The 19204-nt window shown below is 35.8% G+C and overlaps 1 protein-coding gene across 5 annotated transcripts in view; it reads right to left on the bottom strand.

Moving 5' to 3' along the window:
• Window positions 1–19204, bottom strand: part of HIVEP1 (HIVEP zinc finger 1) — a 73953-nt gene that overhangs the window by 34901 nt on the left and 19848 nt on the right. For 4 of the 5 annotated variants that reach the window (XM_087961302.1, XM_087961300.1, XM_087961303.1 and 1 more), the window contains one exon: window positions 3398–3451. In XM_087961302.1, coding sequence (XP_087817428.1) covers window positions 3398–3451 — 54 coding nt within the window. Of the gene's footprint in view, window positions 1–3397; window positions 3452–12266; window positions 12329–19204 lie in introns of those variants that run through there. The other variant, XM_087961304.1, reaches the window with a different exon arrangement.

Raw genomic sequence — 19204 nt, 5'->3', positions numbered from 1 at the left:
TAAGAGTAGACAAATAAGCCCATAAGTCTCCAGGAGATCATTTGTCCATGACAAGGGACTGATTACAATATTCTCAAAACCAGATACTCATCAATGCCCACAACAAATACCAGAACTAGTATAGGTTACCTTCCAGCTATGTCTTCTGTTTTATTATTATGTCCCTAATAATTTGGATCAAATCCCATGACTGTATTGAACTGCCAAGTCGCCTGATTCTAGGCCCATAAGAGTCAGATCACAATAGCCACTTTACCTTCCCTGTCCCAGGATCAAGGCTGACGCCACACTCAAAAGCCAGAATGCACATTTCTAAGAGCACGCACATGCGCGCGCGCGTGCACGGTTTCAGTAATGCAAACTAGGTCAGACCTCTCAACTAAGTCATCAATGAATCTTATTACAGCTGACTATACATTAAATAGTAACAGATGGAGGGCAGGAGCAGTGAAGGTCTAATCTCAGAACTAAGTGCATTAAAATATTTCATTGGTAATAAACACTGAAGCTGCCATTTCTGCCCACTCGTCTTTTCCCATCTCTCCCCATGCCTTTACCTTCCTCCTGCACATTCAGTCACCCAAACCACATCAACCCAATCCTCCTACACTGTGTCGAATCCCACAGACCCTTGCCCTCCCAACCCCAATCAAAAAATCCATAATCACTACCCTCACACATGCAATGCCAATGGATGACAAACTTACCCAAGTACTTGAGTACTTCTACCTAGCACACATCCCCTGCTACTTGGGGCATCTGCTTAAATCCTACTCCATATCCAATTCTTCCATGCACACCATTCTTCAGCCATGACACTCTCACCTGGGCAACCAGAAGTAGAATCAATTATACCCTTCAATCATCGGGGTTGGCTAGATATGCCCTCCCATCTCTCTTAGAAGCAGAGGAAAAAATTCTAGCCTCCCATAGGCCCCCTTTCTACAGTCAGCCTAACCAGATATGGTTAGTCCAGTCCTTCTTTCTTGGTTCCTTGGGTTGCTTTAATAGCGATAGCAATAGCACTTAAGACTTATATACTGCTTCACAGTGCTTTACAGCCCTCTCGAAGCAGATTACAAAGTCAGCATATTGCTCCCCCAACAATCTGGGTCCTCATTTTACCAACCTCGGAATGATGGAAGGCTGAGTTGACCTTGAGCCTGGTGAGATTCGAACTGCCAAATTGCAGTCAGCCGGCAGTCAGCAGAGGAAGCCTCCATTACTGCATTCGAACCACTATGCCACCACGGCTCTTGGTTACATCTTTACAATGTAACCAATAAAGTAGTCCTAGGCCACTCTAAGTCCACAATCCAGAAAGTGAAGCAAAGGACACAAAATGACTGATTGAATAGCAGCCAAATTCAGATAATTCCTAAATTATCTGTTGTTGTTGTTGTTGTTGTTCAGTCACTAAGTCGTGTCCGACACTTTGCAACCCCATGGACCATAACATGCCAGATCCCCCTGACCTCCACTGTCTCCCTGAGTCTGCCTAAACTCAGCCCACTGTGTTGATAATCCTCTGCTGTCCCCTTCTCCTTTTGCCTTCAATCTTTCCCAAAATCAGGGTCTGTTCTAATGAGTCCTTTCTTCTCATTTGGTGGCCAAAATATTTCAGCTTCAGCTTCACTATCTGTCCTTCCAAAGGACAGTCAGGGTTTAGACTAGAGGCTAAAACATATAAAGAACGGTTGCTGGAATTGGGTATGTCTAGTCTGATGAAAAGAAGGACCAGGGGTGACATGATAGCAGTGTTCCGATATCTCAGCGGCTGCCACAAAGAAGAGGCAGTCAAGCTATTCTCCAAAGCCCCTGAGGGCAGGACAAGAAGCAATGGGTGGCAATTCATCAAGGAGAGAAACAACCTAGAACTAAGGAGACATTTCCTGACAGTTAGAACAATTAATCAGTGGAACAACTTGCCTCCAGAAGTTGTAAATGCCCCAACACTGGAAGTTTTTAAGAAGAGATTGGAGAATCATTGTCTGAAGTGGTGTAGGGTTTCCTGCCTAAGCAGGGGCTTGGACTAGAATACTTCCAAGGTCCCTTCCAAATCTGTTATTCTATTCCATTCCATTCTATTCCTATTCTATTCTAATTTCCTTTAGGATTTAATCTGTGATTTGATCTCCTTGCAGCCAAAGGACTCTCAAGGTCTTATCCAACACAAATTATCTGTAACTGTACATAATTACTTGTACGAATTATCTGTAGCTGTAGTTAGTTAGTTCTTCTAGTTTGCAAGGATAAAAAGAAAGAATAACATCTGTTGTGTAATATCTTCATCCAAGGAACTGCTGCATTAATTATTCTGTCTGGGGGATGAAAGAATTGTGACCTCTACAGGTTGCTCTTGTGTACTACAACAAACCAGATTAATACTTGGCTATAATCAACAAGAATCCCTGATTCTAGGGTATTTTCAACAATGCATTATGGTTTCAATAACATATTTTTTTATTTTACCAACTTCCAACTGATTTGATAGTTTTGAGCAAGTTGTTGGTTTTTCTGTTCAAACTGAGTATTTCACAACCATGAAAAGCATCTCAAAACATGCTACAACTATTTGAAAATATAGTCAGTATCTTTATGAAAATTCTGTATTTGGCAAAAAAGCATTCAACGTTTCCTACATAATAAAGACAGAACAGCATTAAAAGTTGAAGAACTAAATCAACACACACAGTGTGCTTCCTTCTTTATTGTCAAAACAATCCCTGCTCCAACAGTTCTGGCATTTATACATTATTTCAGCACTGAAAAGGTTTTTTAAAAACATGCAATTACAAATGCTACTGTTCTTTGAAATTCTGTGTCAGAAATGAATTTTCTAGTCACTCATTGAATCAGAATAGAGTGTTTTATACTGCTAAGATGCAGGCTTTAAGGTCCTTTCAGACCCATAACAAATAGATCAGGATAGACTGAATCCTTATGGTCTATTCTGAAATCTGTCACTAGTGTTCCCAATTTCTTTCCCCCAAAATAACTGATAACTCTTCAAGCACGGCAAGTACTATCTTACAGGATGTAAAGCTGTATTTTAATGAATTCATAATATACACGTTATATATGTATTGTATATACATATATGTGCAGTCATGAAGAAAATATAGTAATAGCCTAGGAGTATGTGCAGTGAATGATAACATAATTGTGATAATTACTTTCTGGGATATCATGGAACATTAATCTTTCCATTGGAGAAAAATGTTCTTCATGCTAGTACAATTCAAGCTTTTTATTGCTTTATTGTAAGACTTTATTTTATGTTTTTTTCTTTATTAAAATTATTCCAAATCAGACTAAACTTTTTTTTTCATATCAGAATTACAGTCTTTATATTACGAGGCTGATGAGGAAGAATAAGAAGTAATATGATTTTTACCTTTTTTAGAATCTTCTGTTTCATTTAATTCTTTCTGGGCTTCTTCAATTTTATCTAAAAGAAAAAAATATCAAAACTTAAAAAAAGCAAAACTTATTTTAAAGTATTACACTTTCTCAGCTAACAGTTGCTGCATAACCAATTTATAAAATATTCTTGATATTACTGAATAGTTTACACATAATGAAAATATTGCCCACATAAAAACAATGTAACTTTCAAAGCAAAATCATTTTTTGCAATTTGAAAAGTAAGCATCATAGCCACTCATTTGTATTTGGCAACTTTCTTAAGCTTTCCAAAAAGCACAAAACAATGAAAATTCAGGATATTACTTTTATAAATAAAACTCACAGAAAGAGAACATACAGAAACAAAATTAAAACACGGTACCTCATGGATGTGCTAATCTGTATAGTGAAAAGAATTAAAAACAGCAAGAAACTTCTCTATTGGGAATGTCTACTACTAATTTTTACTTGGGCTGCCTGTTGTTCCTTGAATGAGATAGCTTGGCATGTCAAAAAAAATTTTCATCCCTGTGTGTTATATTAATGTTTTTTTCTCCTCTTTAACTTCCAACTATCTTGGACAGAAAAAGAAAAATATCTGAAGCATTCTCAACTCCTAGTGACGTCATTGACATGGTCATGTAGTTTTGCTGGGGGGAAAAATAGGAATGATTTGTACTGCCTTGCTCCAGGATGTCTTATAACAAGGGTCTCCAAACTTGTCAACTTTAAGACTTGTGGACTTCAACTCCCAGAATTCTCCAGCCAGCTACTGGCTGGAGAATTCTGGGAGTTGAAGTCCACAAGTCTTAAAGTTGGCAAGTTTGGAGACCTCTGCCTTATAAACTTCTTGATCTACCTTTATCCTGGGATTCTGGGGGCCTCCAAGCTAAGGATTAATGAAATCTAACCCTGCTTAAATTTTTGAGATCAACCAAGATTGGCTATATACTTGACTACATTGGACAATTCTCTCCACAATTCCCAATGTCTGTTGCATTTTTGGGGAATTATGAAGGTCGTAGGCTAAAATATTAAAAAAAAACCATGTTTCATTAAGGTAGAATCACTAGATTATCAAATTCCATAGATAATCAAGATGCTTTCATGTGCTCAGTGATCATCAGTAATATATGAAGATTACAATAAAGCTACCCAGAATCCCTTGCTTAATTGATTGTATAAAGCCCAAAGTATTTAAAACTCTTTCTTAGCATATATGAATGTGTATACATAACTAAAAAAACTCAAACTATTATTCTTGATAGGTGAACTTGCCAAATCGATTTACAGTTTCTGTTTCAACTTATTGCCATGACAACCATGACAGGTTGCTATTATTTTCACATCACCTTGCTGATGTGAAATGAGATTTACTCAGACCCATCCAATGAATCTTTATCTGAACTAGGATTTTAATCAAGATTAGAGTCCAATAATCTTTCACAAAGTATTTTATCATGCATTTGCATGTCATAAGTGTGTGCGTTTGTTTCCTGATACTCCAAAATGTATAATTTTTATTCATTAAAATATCAGGATCCTGTGAGTGTGGATGAATGAGAATGTTATTTTAACAATGAATGTTTTGCAATATATATATATATATATATATATATATATATATATATATATATATATATATATATATATATATATATATATATATATATATATATATATATATATATATATAAGCACTGCCTACACAGCAAATGTTTATAATAATCAATTCCACCTCCACATCTAGCTGATGAAATCTGAATTCTCCATCAACAGTGGAGATGTTTCAAAATTGATGCCCACAGTAATCCAGTATTTCTGAAAACACGGAAAGCAGATGCAGTGTCTACTCAGAATTCCTCATACACTGCAAACCATTGTAATAATTTCCAAATAGTACAATCAGTATCAAGTGCTCTAACGTAAGAAGTGGCTGATGACTATCCCTTGCTACCTAAAATAACTGAACAAAACAAAAACTGGAAAAAAAAGAAACCTCTTAATGCTTTGAAGTATTTGCATCCCACATTTCATTTTTTATATTATCTATCACTCCTTAGTTTATAGGGCTGCCGTGCTTTTTAGAGGTAGAATCCTGTATGCCTGTAGCTTTGTGTGGTTTGAACAGATTACTCTAATTCCAGTAATAGAAATTATATTTCTTGTTATCTGTTCTCCGACTGAATGCAGTTGAATTATATTGATAGTAAGGAAATGTACCTTCACCTAAGCTTTCCTTTACTGTGCCCTTACTGCCCAACTGGTGACAATGTTGCTTATGGAAGCTGAAAATCTCTTGGTTTCAACCCATTCTCTATTGGACTGCCTCTGAAGACTGAAAAGTTTCATTAATTCCAAATTATGTGATTGGCATAAAATATCCATGTGTAGTATATATAACATAGATCATAAAATAAGTTTCTTCCAAAGTTTACCCATTACTTGAAATATCTGGAGATCCACATGCCGCCCATCTTATTTCACGAAGACCTTTTGCTACCAATAGGCCATAGGGAAACCATTCTCCAACATCTACTGTTATATGGACTTCCACAGCCAATATGATCATATTATGCACGTTGTTAAAACATGGAATGGTTTCACATTACTGGATACATTTTATATGTTCTCATACTCCTAGTTCATTGCAATCTAAAAAATGTACAGTGTTTTTAGCACTATATTTCTAATTACTTGTTGCAAAGAAACAGATGGGGACAAGCAGATGGTATTTCACAAATATCTTGGAATTCACAGACTATAAAGACACATGGATTTTTTATTTGCAGCAGCTATTTAGGACCACTAGGCCATAGTTTATAACCATGGTAACAGACTGAATGATCAGGTATGACCAACAGCTTTCCTTCTGAGAATTCATTGAAGAACTGTTTCATCTTCCCAGCCTTTACACAATGAACTTCTCCTTTCTTCCCATTTATCATAACTGACACATGCAGTTCACTCCAAACATATTCCATATCCTCAAATATTTGTTAAAATAGAGTGTGTTAACATTATTAAGTACAATGACTAAAATCTATTGGAATTCTCCTGCCAATAAGAGTGAATACGGTGTCCAAGCACTGGCTTCTCTAATGACCTGTATTGTACACCTACAGAATACTATTTTTGTTTCTCACAAAATCAGAACTTCCTCATTCCTGCCCATTAGTTTGAAAAACTTATCATTGGATTCCGCATTTCTGATATATCATTTAAATCAGGGATCTCCAACCTTGGCCACTTTAAGACTTGTGGACTTCAACTTGCTGGCTGAGGAACTCTGGGAGTTGAAGTCCACAAGTCTTAAAGTGGCCAAGGTTGGAGACCCCTGATTTAAATGATATACTTCTGTTCAATATAAAGATTAAAGATAGTATCAAAAAGTGACCTGACTCCTACAAAAGATCAATGAGAGCTTGTATAGACTTAGATTTACCACTAGGAGTCAGCTTTGTATAAGTAATTATTAGAATCAAACATTCTCCAGTGTACAAAAAAAGTTAATGCTAATAAAAATTGATAACTTTTTGTGCATTAAGATGGGAAGTGTATTAATACAACTATCTTTCTAATATCAGATACAATATGTTAGTAAATAACTCTTACAACTTTTGTTGCACAGCAGCAATTAAAGAAAGCATGCTATGAAACCTTTTGTATGAAGTTAAATAGCCCCAGTCAGGATGTAGTACATTAATCCACCATTTGCTAAATAGACAAATGGACGTAATGATATTACCGTGCCTCAAGCTACACCTGAAGGCAACATCAGTGGCTGTTATTTTCATTGATGTGTGAAACACATAGATAAAAGTTAAATTTCAAAGATTCACACGTGCATGTACAAGAAGTAATGTATTTGCTAGTGTGGTAACTCTGATGCTATGGGGAGTGCACCTGCTACAAAAATACTAATTGATCAGAAAACAAATTTCCTGTAGTTCAAGAGCATGTTTGAATACACCATACAATATTTTTGATTATGTCTGAATGATTTCACCTTCCTTTAATTCAAATAAAGGTAACCCTCTACATTTGCAATTGAGCCTGGAATTACGAAAGTAAATTGTTGCAGATAAGCAGGTTACCATGTGACCAAGCCTGATTTTACAATGTTGCTGCAGTTGTTAAGTGAACACCATGGTTGTTAAGTGAATCCATTTTAGCCAATGGACTTTTTTTTTGTTACAAACATGAAATAAAATCAAAAAAGTATGGTCACATGACCATGAGATGCTGCAGATGGTTAGAATGGTGAGTTGGCTGCCAAGCATCCAAAATGCAATCACATGGCTGTGGGAGGCGGTAGAAGGGATGCGCCTTTGTTGGAAGTTCAAAATCAGGTCGTCAGTACCTTTGGGAAGGAGCTGTCATAAATTTAAACAGTGCTAAGCAAATGGTTGTCAAGCTAGGGCTATTTATAGCAGATTTGCAACAGCCATCTTATAAGTCCTTTCACATCAACCTATCTAAGCCTCATTCTATGCCTACTCCCTACCTGTACCCAGGTTTCCTTATCTTATTTCAAAAACAAGGTTTTAGGCAAACCAATTAGAGTTGAGTTTTCACTCGTGATTAGCTGCCCACAGGGCCTTGTTTTCCTCAACAAGAGCTAACTCCCCAGGAGTTGGAACTTTGTACGAGACTTAATGCAACCTTTAGAACCCAAGCTTTCAATTTTAGATCTTTGTAGTGTGATTGCAATGATTTAGGACACAAAAGATCTATCAGCAGTTGAACATTTGGCCTTGTTGATGGTCTTTATTATGTAATAAATCAGTGCCACATTATAATAAAATTTTATCATCGTATTAACTACCATAAGAATGTTGTAGTGCTGCATTTATTCACTGATCCTAAAGTTTACTACTCAAGACAAGAGATAATAACTCAGAATAATACATCAATATAGGCTACAAAGTGGGACTTTAAAATGGGGGGGGGGGGAGCTCCTATGGAAACCTAAAGATTAACAAATTTATTATAGTATGAGGTTTTCTGAATTAGCATCTTCTTAATTAAATGTATTTACTATAGTTATCAGCAAATAAAAATAGCGAAATATCATAGTATATTTTGCATTTCTCTCATTTTCCTTGTGTTTTCATGTTTCCTATTGAAGGTATTTTATTAAATGGTTCAATAAATTCAGCCTGTTGACCATTATATGGTTTATTTCTGATTTACATATCATGCACAAATTGATGTATATTGTTCTTTAAAAATAAAAACAAATGTAAAACTAGCATTTGTTAACTTATTAGTAACACCTGAGGCTTAACATGATGTATGAACAGGTTTATGAGATACAATTTTGACTTCCTAGTTTATTTATAAATATTTGTTTGTATATTGCCTAAACTTTTAATCAGTCCTGAGACACACAAGGCAAATACTCTAAAACAGAAATGGAAATCATTCATCATTATTTTGCTTATCTACAGAACTAACCCAGACTTGATAACAAATCATGCTTTAAACAAATTTAGGCTTAATATAATGTATGAATGTAAGGAACTATAATTCAAATACAAGGGTGGCTTATCAAAAGCAAAGAAGTTTTTACAAAATAAAATAGATTTATGTGAGTCAAAGGAGAGAGATAGAACCAAAACGTTTCAAATATAGATATACTTTATCTATCACAGTAGATGGCAGCATTAAGCTGACCTTAGCATATCTAAAAAAAGATAAGCACAGTTAGATTCATTAATATTAGATGAAACTACAAGGAAATCCCAGTATCTATAACTAAGTAAGGTATTTGAAAAAACTTCCTATTATGTGATAAAAGTACATCATTTTATAAAGTTTCTAAGAGTATTCTGCAAGTGGTCATGAAGTCACTAGAACATAGTTAGCATTTCTTCATGTCCCACAGGGTCAGGATTTATGGAATTTATACTCAATATACATATCAACGCTTATTTTGAAAATGTATTTCAGACTTTTTCATATCTCTCCCTTCTCACCTATATGGGTCCTACGTGCCTTCTCATGTCCTCTTTCAGAGACCTGGGAGTTTGAGGGTTTTGCGCATTACCTTAGCTGTTCCTAGCACTGCACTATCCTGGACAGATATCTCCGGTGTTGTTTCTGGGATCTGTTGGAGCCACTTTCCCAGATTAGGAATCACAATCCCGAGAGCTCCTATCACTACTTGCCACTTTGGACTTTACTTGACACATCCTCTCTAATTCCTCCTTCACATCCCAGTATTCCTTCTCAACTCCTTGATGTTGCTGTCATTTGGCCCCACTATATCTATCGATACCACTCTTCTGGCTCTTGTCTATACCACAATGTTTGGTTGATTGATCACTATCTGTCTACTCATCTGGATCCGGATGTCCTATAGCAGGGGTCTCCAACCTTGGCAAGCTGGCTGAGGAACTCTGGGAGTTGAAGTCCACAAGTCTTAAAGTTGCCAAGGTTGGAGATCCCTGTCCTATAGGATCCTAGCCCTTTTATTCTTCACAATCTTCTCTGGAATCTCCCATCTGGACTTGGAAGGCTCTATCCCTTGTACTATGCAGATGTTTGTAAACACAAAGCCAGCTATTTGATTGTGCCATTTGGTATATGCTGTTCCCACCTGCATGATACAGATGCCCAAAATATATATGTAATGAACTGGAATTCTGAGATGTTGTGCTGGATGTTGTCACAATTCTAATCATACTATCCACTTCAAGAACCCAACATAATACAGGTGAAGACATTCCATGGTTCCCTTATAAAATCGGGAGATGTGTCATGCTTTACTTCCGTTGCACAAGAAATTATTTACTGAAAATCTGCACTGTGAAGACTCAAAGTCAAACAGTTTATTCTTTTCTTTCAGTTGACTATACAGCTAAAAATGCAGTTAAAAATAATTGCAAGGTCAAGCAAGAGTTTTGATTTTGATCCATTTATCAAATAACTTTTACTACTCAAGCTAACAATCAAACATACTTGAGAAACACATTAAAAAACAAATAATTTTAGATCCTCAAGCCCTTAAGAAGCTTAATAGTAAAACAACTGTGTGCCTCCCTAAAGAAAAAAAAAACATTTGACAGCTATAAACAGCAATTGTTGTACAATATTTATGAAGCTGGAAAAAGACATACCAGAACAGCAACAAAAAGCTAGTACATAAATATAAAGCAGCATTATAGTTTGCAGCACGGTATTCCCCAACACAACGCTAAAAAAAGAATAACCAGAAAGTCATACAAACACAAGAAGCCACACAGTCATATTTTGTATAGCTAACAAAATCAATACTGATCACTACTTGCACTCATATAAAACAGTAAATTGAACAGATAACTTTAAGCAGATTTGGGTTACTCTTATTTTAAAAAGCAACTTATTTTGATATAAATGCTATTACCTATTAATATATTTCAGTTAACTATTTAAGACACCATCATAACCAGTTTTCTTCTCCTATGAATTATTGCACCATATGATAATACCACCTACTATTTGAATATTCATTTCATCTTTTTTTTAAAGGTTATCAAAATCTATAATATGGCTAGAATGCTGGAACAAATGTATATTAGCGCAAGCATTCAAAAATAAATGGTTGTTTGTCCCACCTGATGTTTGAAACATCTAGTACACCAGAACCAAACATCAGTAAAACACATGGTTACTAATAACTGTTTCACAGGGTAATTTTAGCATATTCAAGCCCCATCAGTGACTATTTGCATAAGAGAGATAATCTCTACCATACAATCCATAACTATCCACCCACATTGCTGCATTATATCTTAAGATTTGCATTATATCTCAAGATTTGAAGCAAGAAGAAAAGTAAGAACTATTTACATTTAGAACACTTGGTCTTTCAAAATTGAAAATGCTTAGCCTGCAAATTCAATTGCCAGGAAAAAAAAGTCAGTCCATTAATTGCAGCCAATGTTATCACATAATAACTATGAATTGCTCTGTATCTATAATGCAACCTTCTTTCCTACTTATCATCCTTTTCCATTACATATCTCTTTCCAACTGCAATAGGATCATTTTAATTTATGGTATTTACTCAAAGTTGTTGTCAGAACACTTGCAAGCTTTCAAACATAAAAAATAGGAATACTAAAGGCAACATTGTATTTACATTCTCTTAATTATAGACATAAAATAGTCACCCACATTTTCCAAAATACAGTATTGAAATGTTAGGATTACAAAGAAAGAAATAATCAAAATTTATGACTAAAAAAAAAAAAACATTCCCAACTGAGTTTACAGAGTCTTTAAAAAATACAAGTAGCAATATCTACTTTTCTTCAAATGCCCACTTAGACTAGTAATAATTGATGGAGAAAATGAAAAGAAAAACCCTAGAAGAACTTACCAAAGCAGACAAAGCCTTTTTCTATACAGTAATTCTTTTCATTCATATTAAAAAAAACTCCCAGTGATTAACTCTTGGGTTGGTAAAATACTTTAATTGCACTAAGGGCAGTGTTTACTCTTACTGCAGAAATGCATATTTCTGTTTACATACTGCCACGCTGCAATGTACACAAGCCAATGCAAAATATACTGTATTCTGAATTGTAAAGCAAATTAATCTTACATATCTGGGTACTTAAAAGTTTGTTCACATGATGATATAAACTGCAATAGAGCCTTCATGCAGGTATCACCCAGGAATTCTTCCTATTTATAGCTGTCTTAACACTGCAAACTTCTCCTTTATACAAATAATAAAAGGAAATGCAACATTGTTTAAAAAATAATTCCTGTTCCTAGATCCTTCCTTCCAATTAATTCCTACCCACTGCTTTATACCTTTTCTCGTAGTCTGGAATAATTAGGCAGCTTTTTAATAGTCACATTACCCGAGAGCTGACAGGTCATCCCCCATTATAATGCCACAATACACCTGAATTGCCCTGCCACATCATGCTATATTCAAAGCGCAATTCTAAGATGTAATCTCTTGCAGGCTTAGGGATCCTAGGAATCCTCCCCCGCTATCTCTCCATGGCAACAGTAGCTACAGTAAAGGCAGTCCACCTCTTATGCAAGCAAAGGGAATATGAAACATTGCCAAGAAAGAGGCCACAAATGCCAGCAGTCAAAACATCACTCTTACTCCTCCTCCCTGTTTAATTGTTGTCTTAAAGAAACAGCCATCCATCTGATTGGATTTGTTTTGTGTTAGAAAAGCCTGTGCGTGTTGATCTGCATTGGGGCAGCTGGAAAGGGGAGGGGGCATTGCAAATTAGGACTTTCTAAAGTACTTTCCAGCGCTTGAGAGGAACCTTCTTCTCAAACCCTTCCAGAAAGGCTTTGCCTTCCGCTCCTTGATGACCAAGGGTTTGAAGCACCGTATTTGTCATCCTTCGGCGTAAAATCCTGAGCCCAAGAAGACAACAATATCCTATCTTTGAAAAGTTTTTTAGACTAAAAGCTTCCTTTGTTTTCTTGGAACAACAAAGGATATGTCACTGGGTTGCTTTTACAGACTCGTGGGATGTTTTAGTAAAGTGAAATTAGAGTCGGAGGTTTATTTTAAACAATTCCTTAAAAAATAATAATAGAATGGTATGTGTCAGGAGAGGAGAGGAGAAGCTGGAAGGGACCTTGGAAGTCTTCGAATCCAAACCCCTGCTCTGGCAGGAGACCCTATACCAGGGGTCTCCAACCTTGGCAAACTTTAAACCTGGAGGACTTCAACTCCCAGAATTCCCCAGCCAGCAAAGCTGGCTGGGGAATTCTGGGAGTTGAAGTCCTCCAGGCTTAAAGTTGCAAAGGTTGGAGACCCCTGCCCTATACCATTTCAAACAAGTGGCTGTCCAGTTTTTTCTTAAAAACCTCCAGTGATGAAACACCCATGATTTCTGAGGGCAAGCTGTTCCACTGGTTAAAGTTTCTCCTTAACTGGGCAAGAGCCTAAAATATTAGATCAGCTTCAGCATCAAGATTAACCCAGGGTTCAGCAACCTTCTTCCACAGAAGGGCCAGGGGCCATGTATTTCCATCTGTCTCGCAAATACACTTGTACTTGGAAGGACTATTCAGGGCAAGCTATAGAGAAGGGTTTCTTCCTTAGGGAAACAAAAGCCCCTAAGCAAAGTCTTGGAATGCCTCTTGTGGTTGAAGAAATAAATGCTTATGGAAGGAGGAAGAAGAAACTTTAGTAACGGAAGGCACACAATCAATGCATATCTATATTTATATCTTGTCTTATAACTCAGTCCAAATTGTTACAATTTATTAAAATAGTGTAGTCTACATCAGGTACGAGATAGAATTACACACATGAATTGTTTTTCAGGACCACTTTTTTTTCATTAAGCAGGCATGGAAATAGAATTGTAACATAAGTTTTAAAATGATTATTGGGCAGACATAAATAAGCCTTTAATAAGCTTCCGAGGTCTGGAAAGTCCTCACACACATTTTGAGAATTAATCATGCTTACCATAAACCTACTGAACTCATTGGGGCAAATTAATCATGGCACTCTCTTGTCTACTTTCCTGGACAGATACACATTAATGGAGGTATTAAAGCATTTCGGAGTAGTACAAGCTCTGTAAATAATGTTGTTAAACAGAGATGCTGCTCTATTGATCATATGAATGCCCAGAAGAACTTACACCACACTGAACAATTGCAGCAAGGGATAGGCAACTATGCATGATGAATCCATACCATTCAGAAAACCCCACAATCAGAAACATTTACAGAGGTTATATGATTTAATGACTCAGTTTATGTTCAGAATTCTACAATTCAAGCTTCAAAACCATCAGGATATTCAAATTAAGATGTTCAATCAAGTTAAGAAACATTGGTCTAGAATAGGGGTGCCAAACTCCATTTCACTGAGGGCCACATCAGGGTGTTTTTTTTACCTGGGGGGGGGCATGGCCAGCTTGATGTCACTCATATCAGGTGTACTTGTGGTGGCCTGAGCGCTCTGCCAGCAAAAATGGGCTCCTGATCGAGCTCCGTTTTTGGCGGGACAACCTCCTTCAACCCTCTGCCAGCGAAAACGGAGCTTGGGAGCGGCCCTCCTGAGCTCCATTTTCGCTGGCAGAGGCACCGTGAGCCAGTCCTTTGCTATTTCCAGGATGGCCCGGCAGGCCAGATCTAAGCACCCCATGGCCCAGATCCGGCCTGTGGGCCTTGAGTTTGACACCCCTGGTCTAAGAAGCCCTGGTCTAAGAAGCAACAATGGCCACTCAATAATCCAATTTAGAAGTTACCAGGGGCATGGATAAACTGTCTCTGCACAGAACGAGATACAAAGGTATTTGTATAGAAATAACATCTAAATACGGAAGATGGTTCTTTGTACTACAAAATCTCATCATAAAAGAAAAATAATAGAATTGCAAGCTTTGCGCTTGGGATATTAGGAACCATCTGTTTTCCTCAGTAACACTGTCAAGCAAAAGATCCTCCATAAAAGATGGTGGTAACTGATTCTTGCCACCACCCAGTTTACTTTCTTTATATCACTACCATCATCCTTGGTTATATTGGTCTATATACCCTACTTATTTCAGCATAATATTTTATGGCCAAACCCATAGGCTTCCAAATTGAAGCACAATGACCAAAGAAAAATGATACAATATACATTGAACCCATCTTTCACACTTTTGTCCCAGCATCAGATGCCAAAAGTCACAAGATTTATGTCATGACAAGATTTATATCACAACATCATGGCTCATAGTTCATCCATTGCCCTCCCTCCCATAAATGCTCTGCCTTTCTTCACTGCTGTCCTATTGTGCATGTTTTCCAGGTTAAGAACCTGGATACTTATTGAAAATCTTTTCCATTTTTATTGCCCTATACTAAAATAGTATATCCAAAGTTATCACAAACATCTGCAATAAGTCATTTTGACAGCACAAGTGGAAAACTGGATATAGAATTGCTGTAATACTGAAATCAATTATACAATTAGATTATAAAAATATATTTCTACCTATGTGAGTTGTTTTTTCACAACAAGCTAAACTATGATTTAATTCAGTAAGTTACACCCATGAAAATGTAATTGGTGAATAATGTGATGTGCCAACCCAGTTATTCTATTATCTGCTTGCTGCTATCAAGTGAGAAAAAGGAAACAATAACTGACAAACATCTGTTTTTTCTTCATCAATAGGAATGGAATCAATTACTGTATGTGTAAAAATAAGACACCAATCATTTTAAAATAAACTTTTGATGATTTAATCATACATTGCAATATATATTATTTTCCACAATGACATTTTTTGAAAAATGAAAAAAGGATAAAAATATGTACAAATATATAATGCAAAGAGTTTGGTTGTTGATTACCAACTGCATCCCTATATCCAGTTGGATGGGAGTAAAACATTAAATTTGGAGGCTCTAAGTTCATTAAGCACATTATTACCTATATTCTGACCACTCAAGAGACATGTATTATTCATTTATTTTTCTACAATGATCCTATGAAATAGTTTGGACTGAAAGAATGTGACTGACTTGAGTCCTAAAATCCACCTTTTACCAATATCACTACACTATATTAGCTTTTGGAAGCCGAATATAAAAATTGTATTAAAATATGTGTAATGTTAGCAGAACATTTTACATAATTTTGTATTTTTATTGTAGTGACAGTTTTTTACTGTATAAATGACTACTTAGAAATGCTATTATTTCAGAAAAATAGCTTATAATCTACATTATAGTTTAGGGCCCCAGTTTATTCACATTACCTGACTACAGGTAGTCCTCGACTTGCAATCACAATTGAGCCCCAAATTTCTGTTTTTAATAGCTTAACGAGTTGTGTCCTACTTTATGACCTTTATTGCCACAGTTATGTGAATCACTGTAGTTGTTAAGATAGTAACATCGTTATTAAGAGAATCTGGCTTCCGCATTGACATTGCTTGATGATTACAAAAGGTGGTCACCTTTTGCACCTTGGGACATAACAACAGTCATAAATATGAACCAGTTGCCAAGTTTCCAAATTTTGATCATGTGACCATGGGAATGCTGCAACAGTCATGTAAAAAACATTCACAAGTCCCTTTTTTCAGTGACTTTGTAACTTTGAAAGGTCACTAAAGAAATGATTGTAAGTTGAGGACTACCTGTAATTCCACAAATCTTATTGAAGAGTAGGAACTGTGTTTACTGGAAACCTGAGGGTTACTATTATTAGAAAGAGCATAGCAGGGTTTTGAAGAATAATAGACAGAAATGCATCTGATAAACTATATCCTACAGTAAAGACCACCAAACAAACAAATGTAAAAATACAGCTTTTTAAAGGGATTTAGGTCTCAAAAAAGGAAACAAGAGTAGCAAGATGATACTTTGCCTAGGACACAATGCCTAACAGATTATCTTGGTGGTTAATTCATACCTCATTATTCCAAGTAAAGTTTGCTTCCAATAAATATTTGCATGATAGAGGCATTTACTTGCTGTGATAGTTATGCAGTCTTGTGGCACCATAAAATTTCATCTATGTTTTGTACATGAAATTCCCACATTAAAAACCTACTGCCTCAAGATATTGTGTATAACATTTAAGCTCTTCAAAGCACAGGTCACTTAAGTTCCTAAATGGATCTTTTTAACATAAACATGAACAGTGTTGAATCTTCTCAGTGATCAACTCACAGTTGCACTGTCTAGGCTTAGTAGGTTTCCTAAGTTTGAAGAAACTTTTGTCAGAAAGAAAAATTCTTCAGAATCAAACATTTTGATCCTCTGGACAGCTGTGGCTTGAAGAAAAGGCTCTGGAACTGAACTTAGCTGGAAAGCAGGGCCACAAGCAAGTTCACCCTGTGGAAAACCCAGCCATTTTAAAATACTTTTAAAGTAGATACTTAAATGAGCCTTCCACTTCTTAAGCATATAATTTTGCATATTTACCCTACTGTTTTAAAGAGTTTTTTGGCTGCAAGGCTGCTTTTTCTTTTTGATAAACTGTGTCATTACAGAGGACTCATGATTGAAAAAGGTGAGGAACGGGAGTGCTGGAGTTGAGCAAAAATAAAGAAGCTATTTTCTGAACTATTTTCTGAATCTACCTTTGAAACATAGAGATTTAAAGTTTGGGGGGAACTTTATTTTTCTGTTTAATAAGCCTGCTTGATCCACTAAAGAGCTCTTTTAAGTGCTGATTTTAAGAACTGTGTTGTGTGAGAAAAAAAAGCTCCAATTACATTCGTATGTGGCCAGATTTTGTAGAAGACAGAAGGAACTTGGGGTGGGGGCAGAACAAAGTTAAACATGTCATCAACTTAAGAGTCTCTGTATTCCCACAAGTGCTTTAAGTTCAACCCCTCCTGAATTATGTTAACTCTTATCTAATGCTAATTTAGTATTGAACTTTAATTGATCAGTTTGTGCAGGCTTGAATAAATCTACACTGCACAACCTAATTTTGTGCACCTGACATCTATAATTCCTGGCTATGCTTGAATATAACAAGAGAGAATCAAAGAGTAGAATATTGCCTATAAACTATTGATTTATCAGAATAAAGCTTATAAAATATTTGACAATTTGTGAATTCATAACATGACAATTAGACTGAAACAAGAAATGAGTGATTGAGGGAACAAGAAATATTTTGGAAAAATATTCAAATAAAACTCTTCAAGCAACTCAGACAATGGAAACAAAGACTTTGTCAACAAAGATTGACAAACTCTCAAAGGAACTTTATAAAGAAATTCATCAACTTTCAGGGGACATTTAACAAATGAAAAATAGAGTGGATTTCTTGGGAGTGTAGATGTACAAGCGTAACCTAGCCAACATGGTCCTGTTGAAATTATGAGACAAAGAACTAAAGTTACAGTTTTGAGCTGTCCCTGAAACAGCTAAGGAAGACATAAGAAAAAAGATTATTCCATCTTTGGCCCAATTAATAGGCAAGAGAGAGAAAAATCAAATCAGAAATAGACAAGGTATATAGGATAAACTCCCACTGTGCCGCAAACAGGAAAGTTCCAAGGGATTAAAATCCATTTTGTAAGGAGAAGAACAAGAGAACAAGCTTTGGGTTGCCACTTCAAATCCAAACTGAAGATTGACAATGCAGATATGATTATCCTGAAGGAAATTCCTGTTAGAATTTTGAGAAAAAGAAAAGATTATGCCTTCCTAACAAATATTTTAAAGAAGAGAAAGATACATTTTTGTTGGGATAAACTCGAATGATTTTTACCTATCATGAACAAAGGTTCAGATTTAACTTTATAGAAAAAGGCAAAGAGTTGTTGGTTAAACATAATCTCTATGGAACAAATGCCAAGAAATGATGGATTCTGACAATCAACTTGATCTGGACCAAACTCAAACATCAGATATAGAAAAACAGGAGAAAACTGAGGGAACAACTGCACAGGACTTTGATACACTATTTAAAGATGGAGAATGAATATATAATATGGAATAAAATGGAGTGAATGCTTCATCAAAGCAAAAGAAGATATTTCACTATTAGAGAAAATTAAATGTAGATATAATTTGTATACAAAGTTGGAGCTTTGTTATTATATAATCTGACTGCAGCAAAAATCCTTTATGAACAAAAATAGAAAGATGCACCAATCCCACAGTGGAAAAATGGATGGAAACAGTGATAGAGTTAGCGGAGATGACAAAATTAACTTTTTAAATTAGAGAAAATAATGTATCTTATTTCATTTCAACCTGGAAACTTCTTCCAGACAGAAAAAAAATTAAACCTTGAATTTGGGATTTGCTGATTAGTTTGTTATAGAAATGGCTAGCATTTAGCAAA

The sequence above is a fragment of the Notechis scutatus genome, chromosome 3, assembly GCF_049901735.1.
Source record: "Notechis scutatus isolate UNSWTSFEM ecotype Mainland chromosome 3, rNotScu1.2, whole genome shotgun sequence".
Lineage (NCBI taxonomy): Eukaryota > Metazoa > Chordata > Lepidosauria > Squamata > Elapidae > Notechis > Notechis scutatus.
Note: the sequence above shows the minus strand (reverse complement) of the source record. Positions and strands in the feature narration are given on the sequence as shown.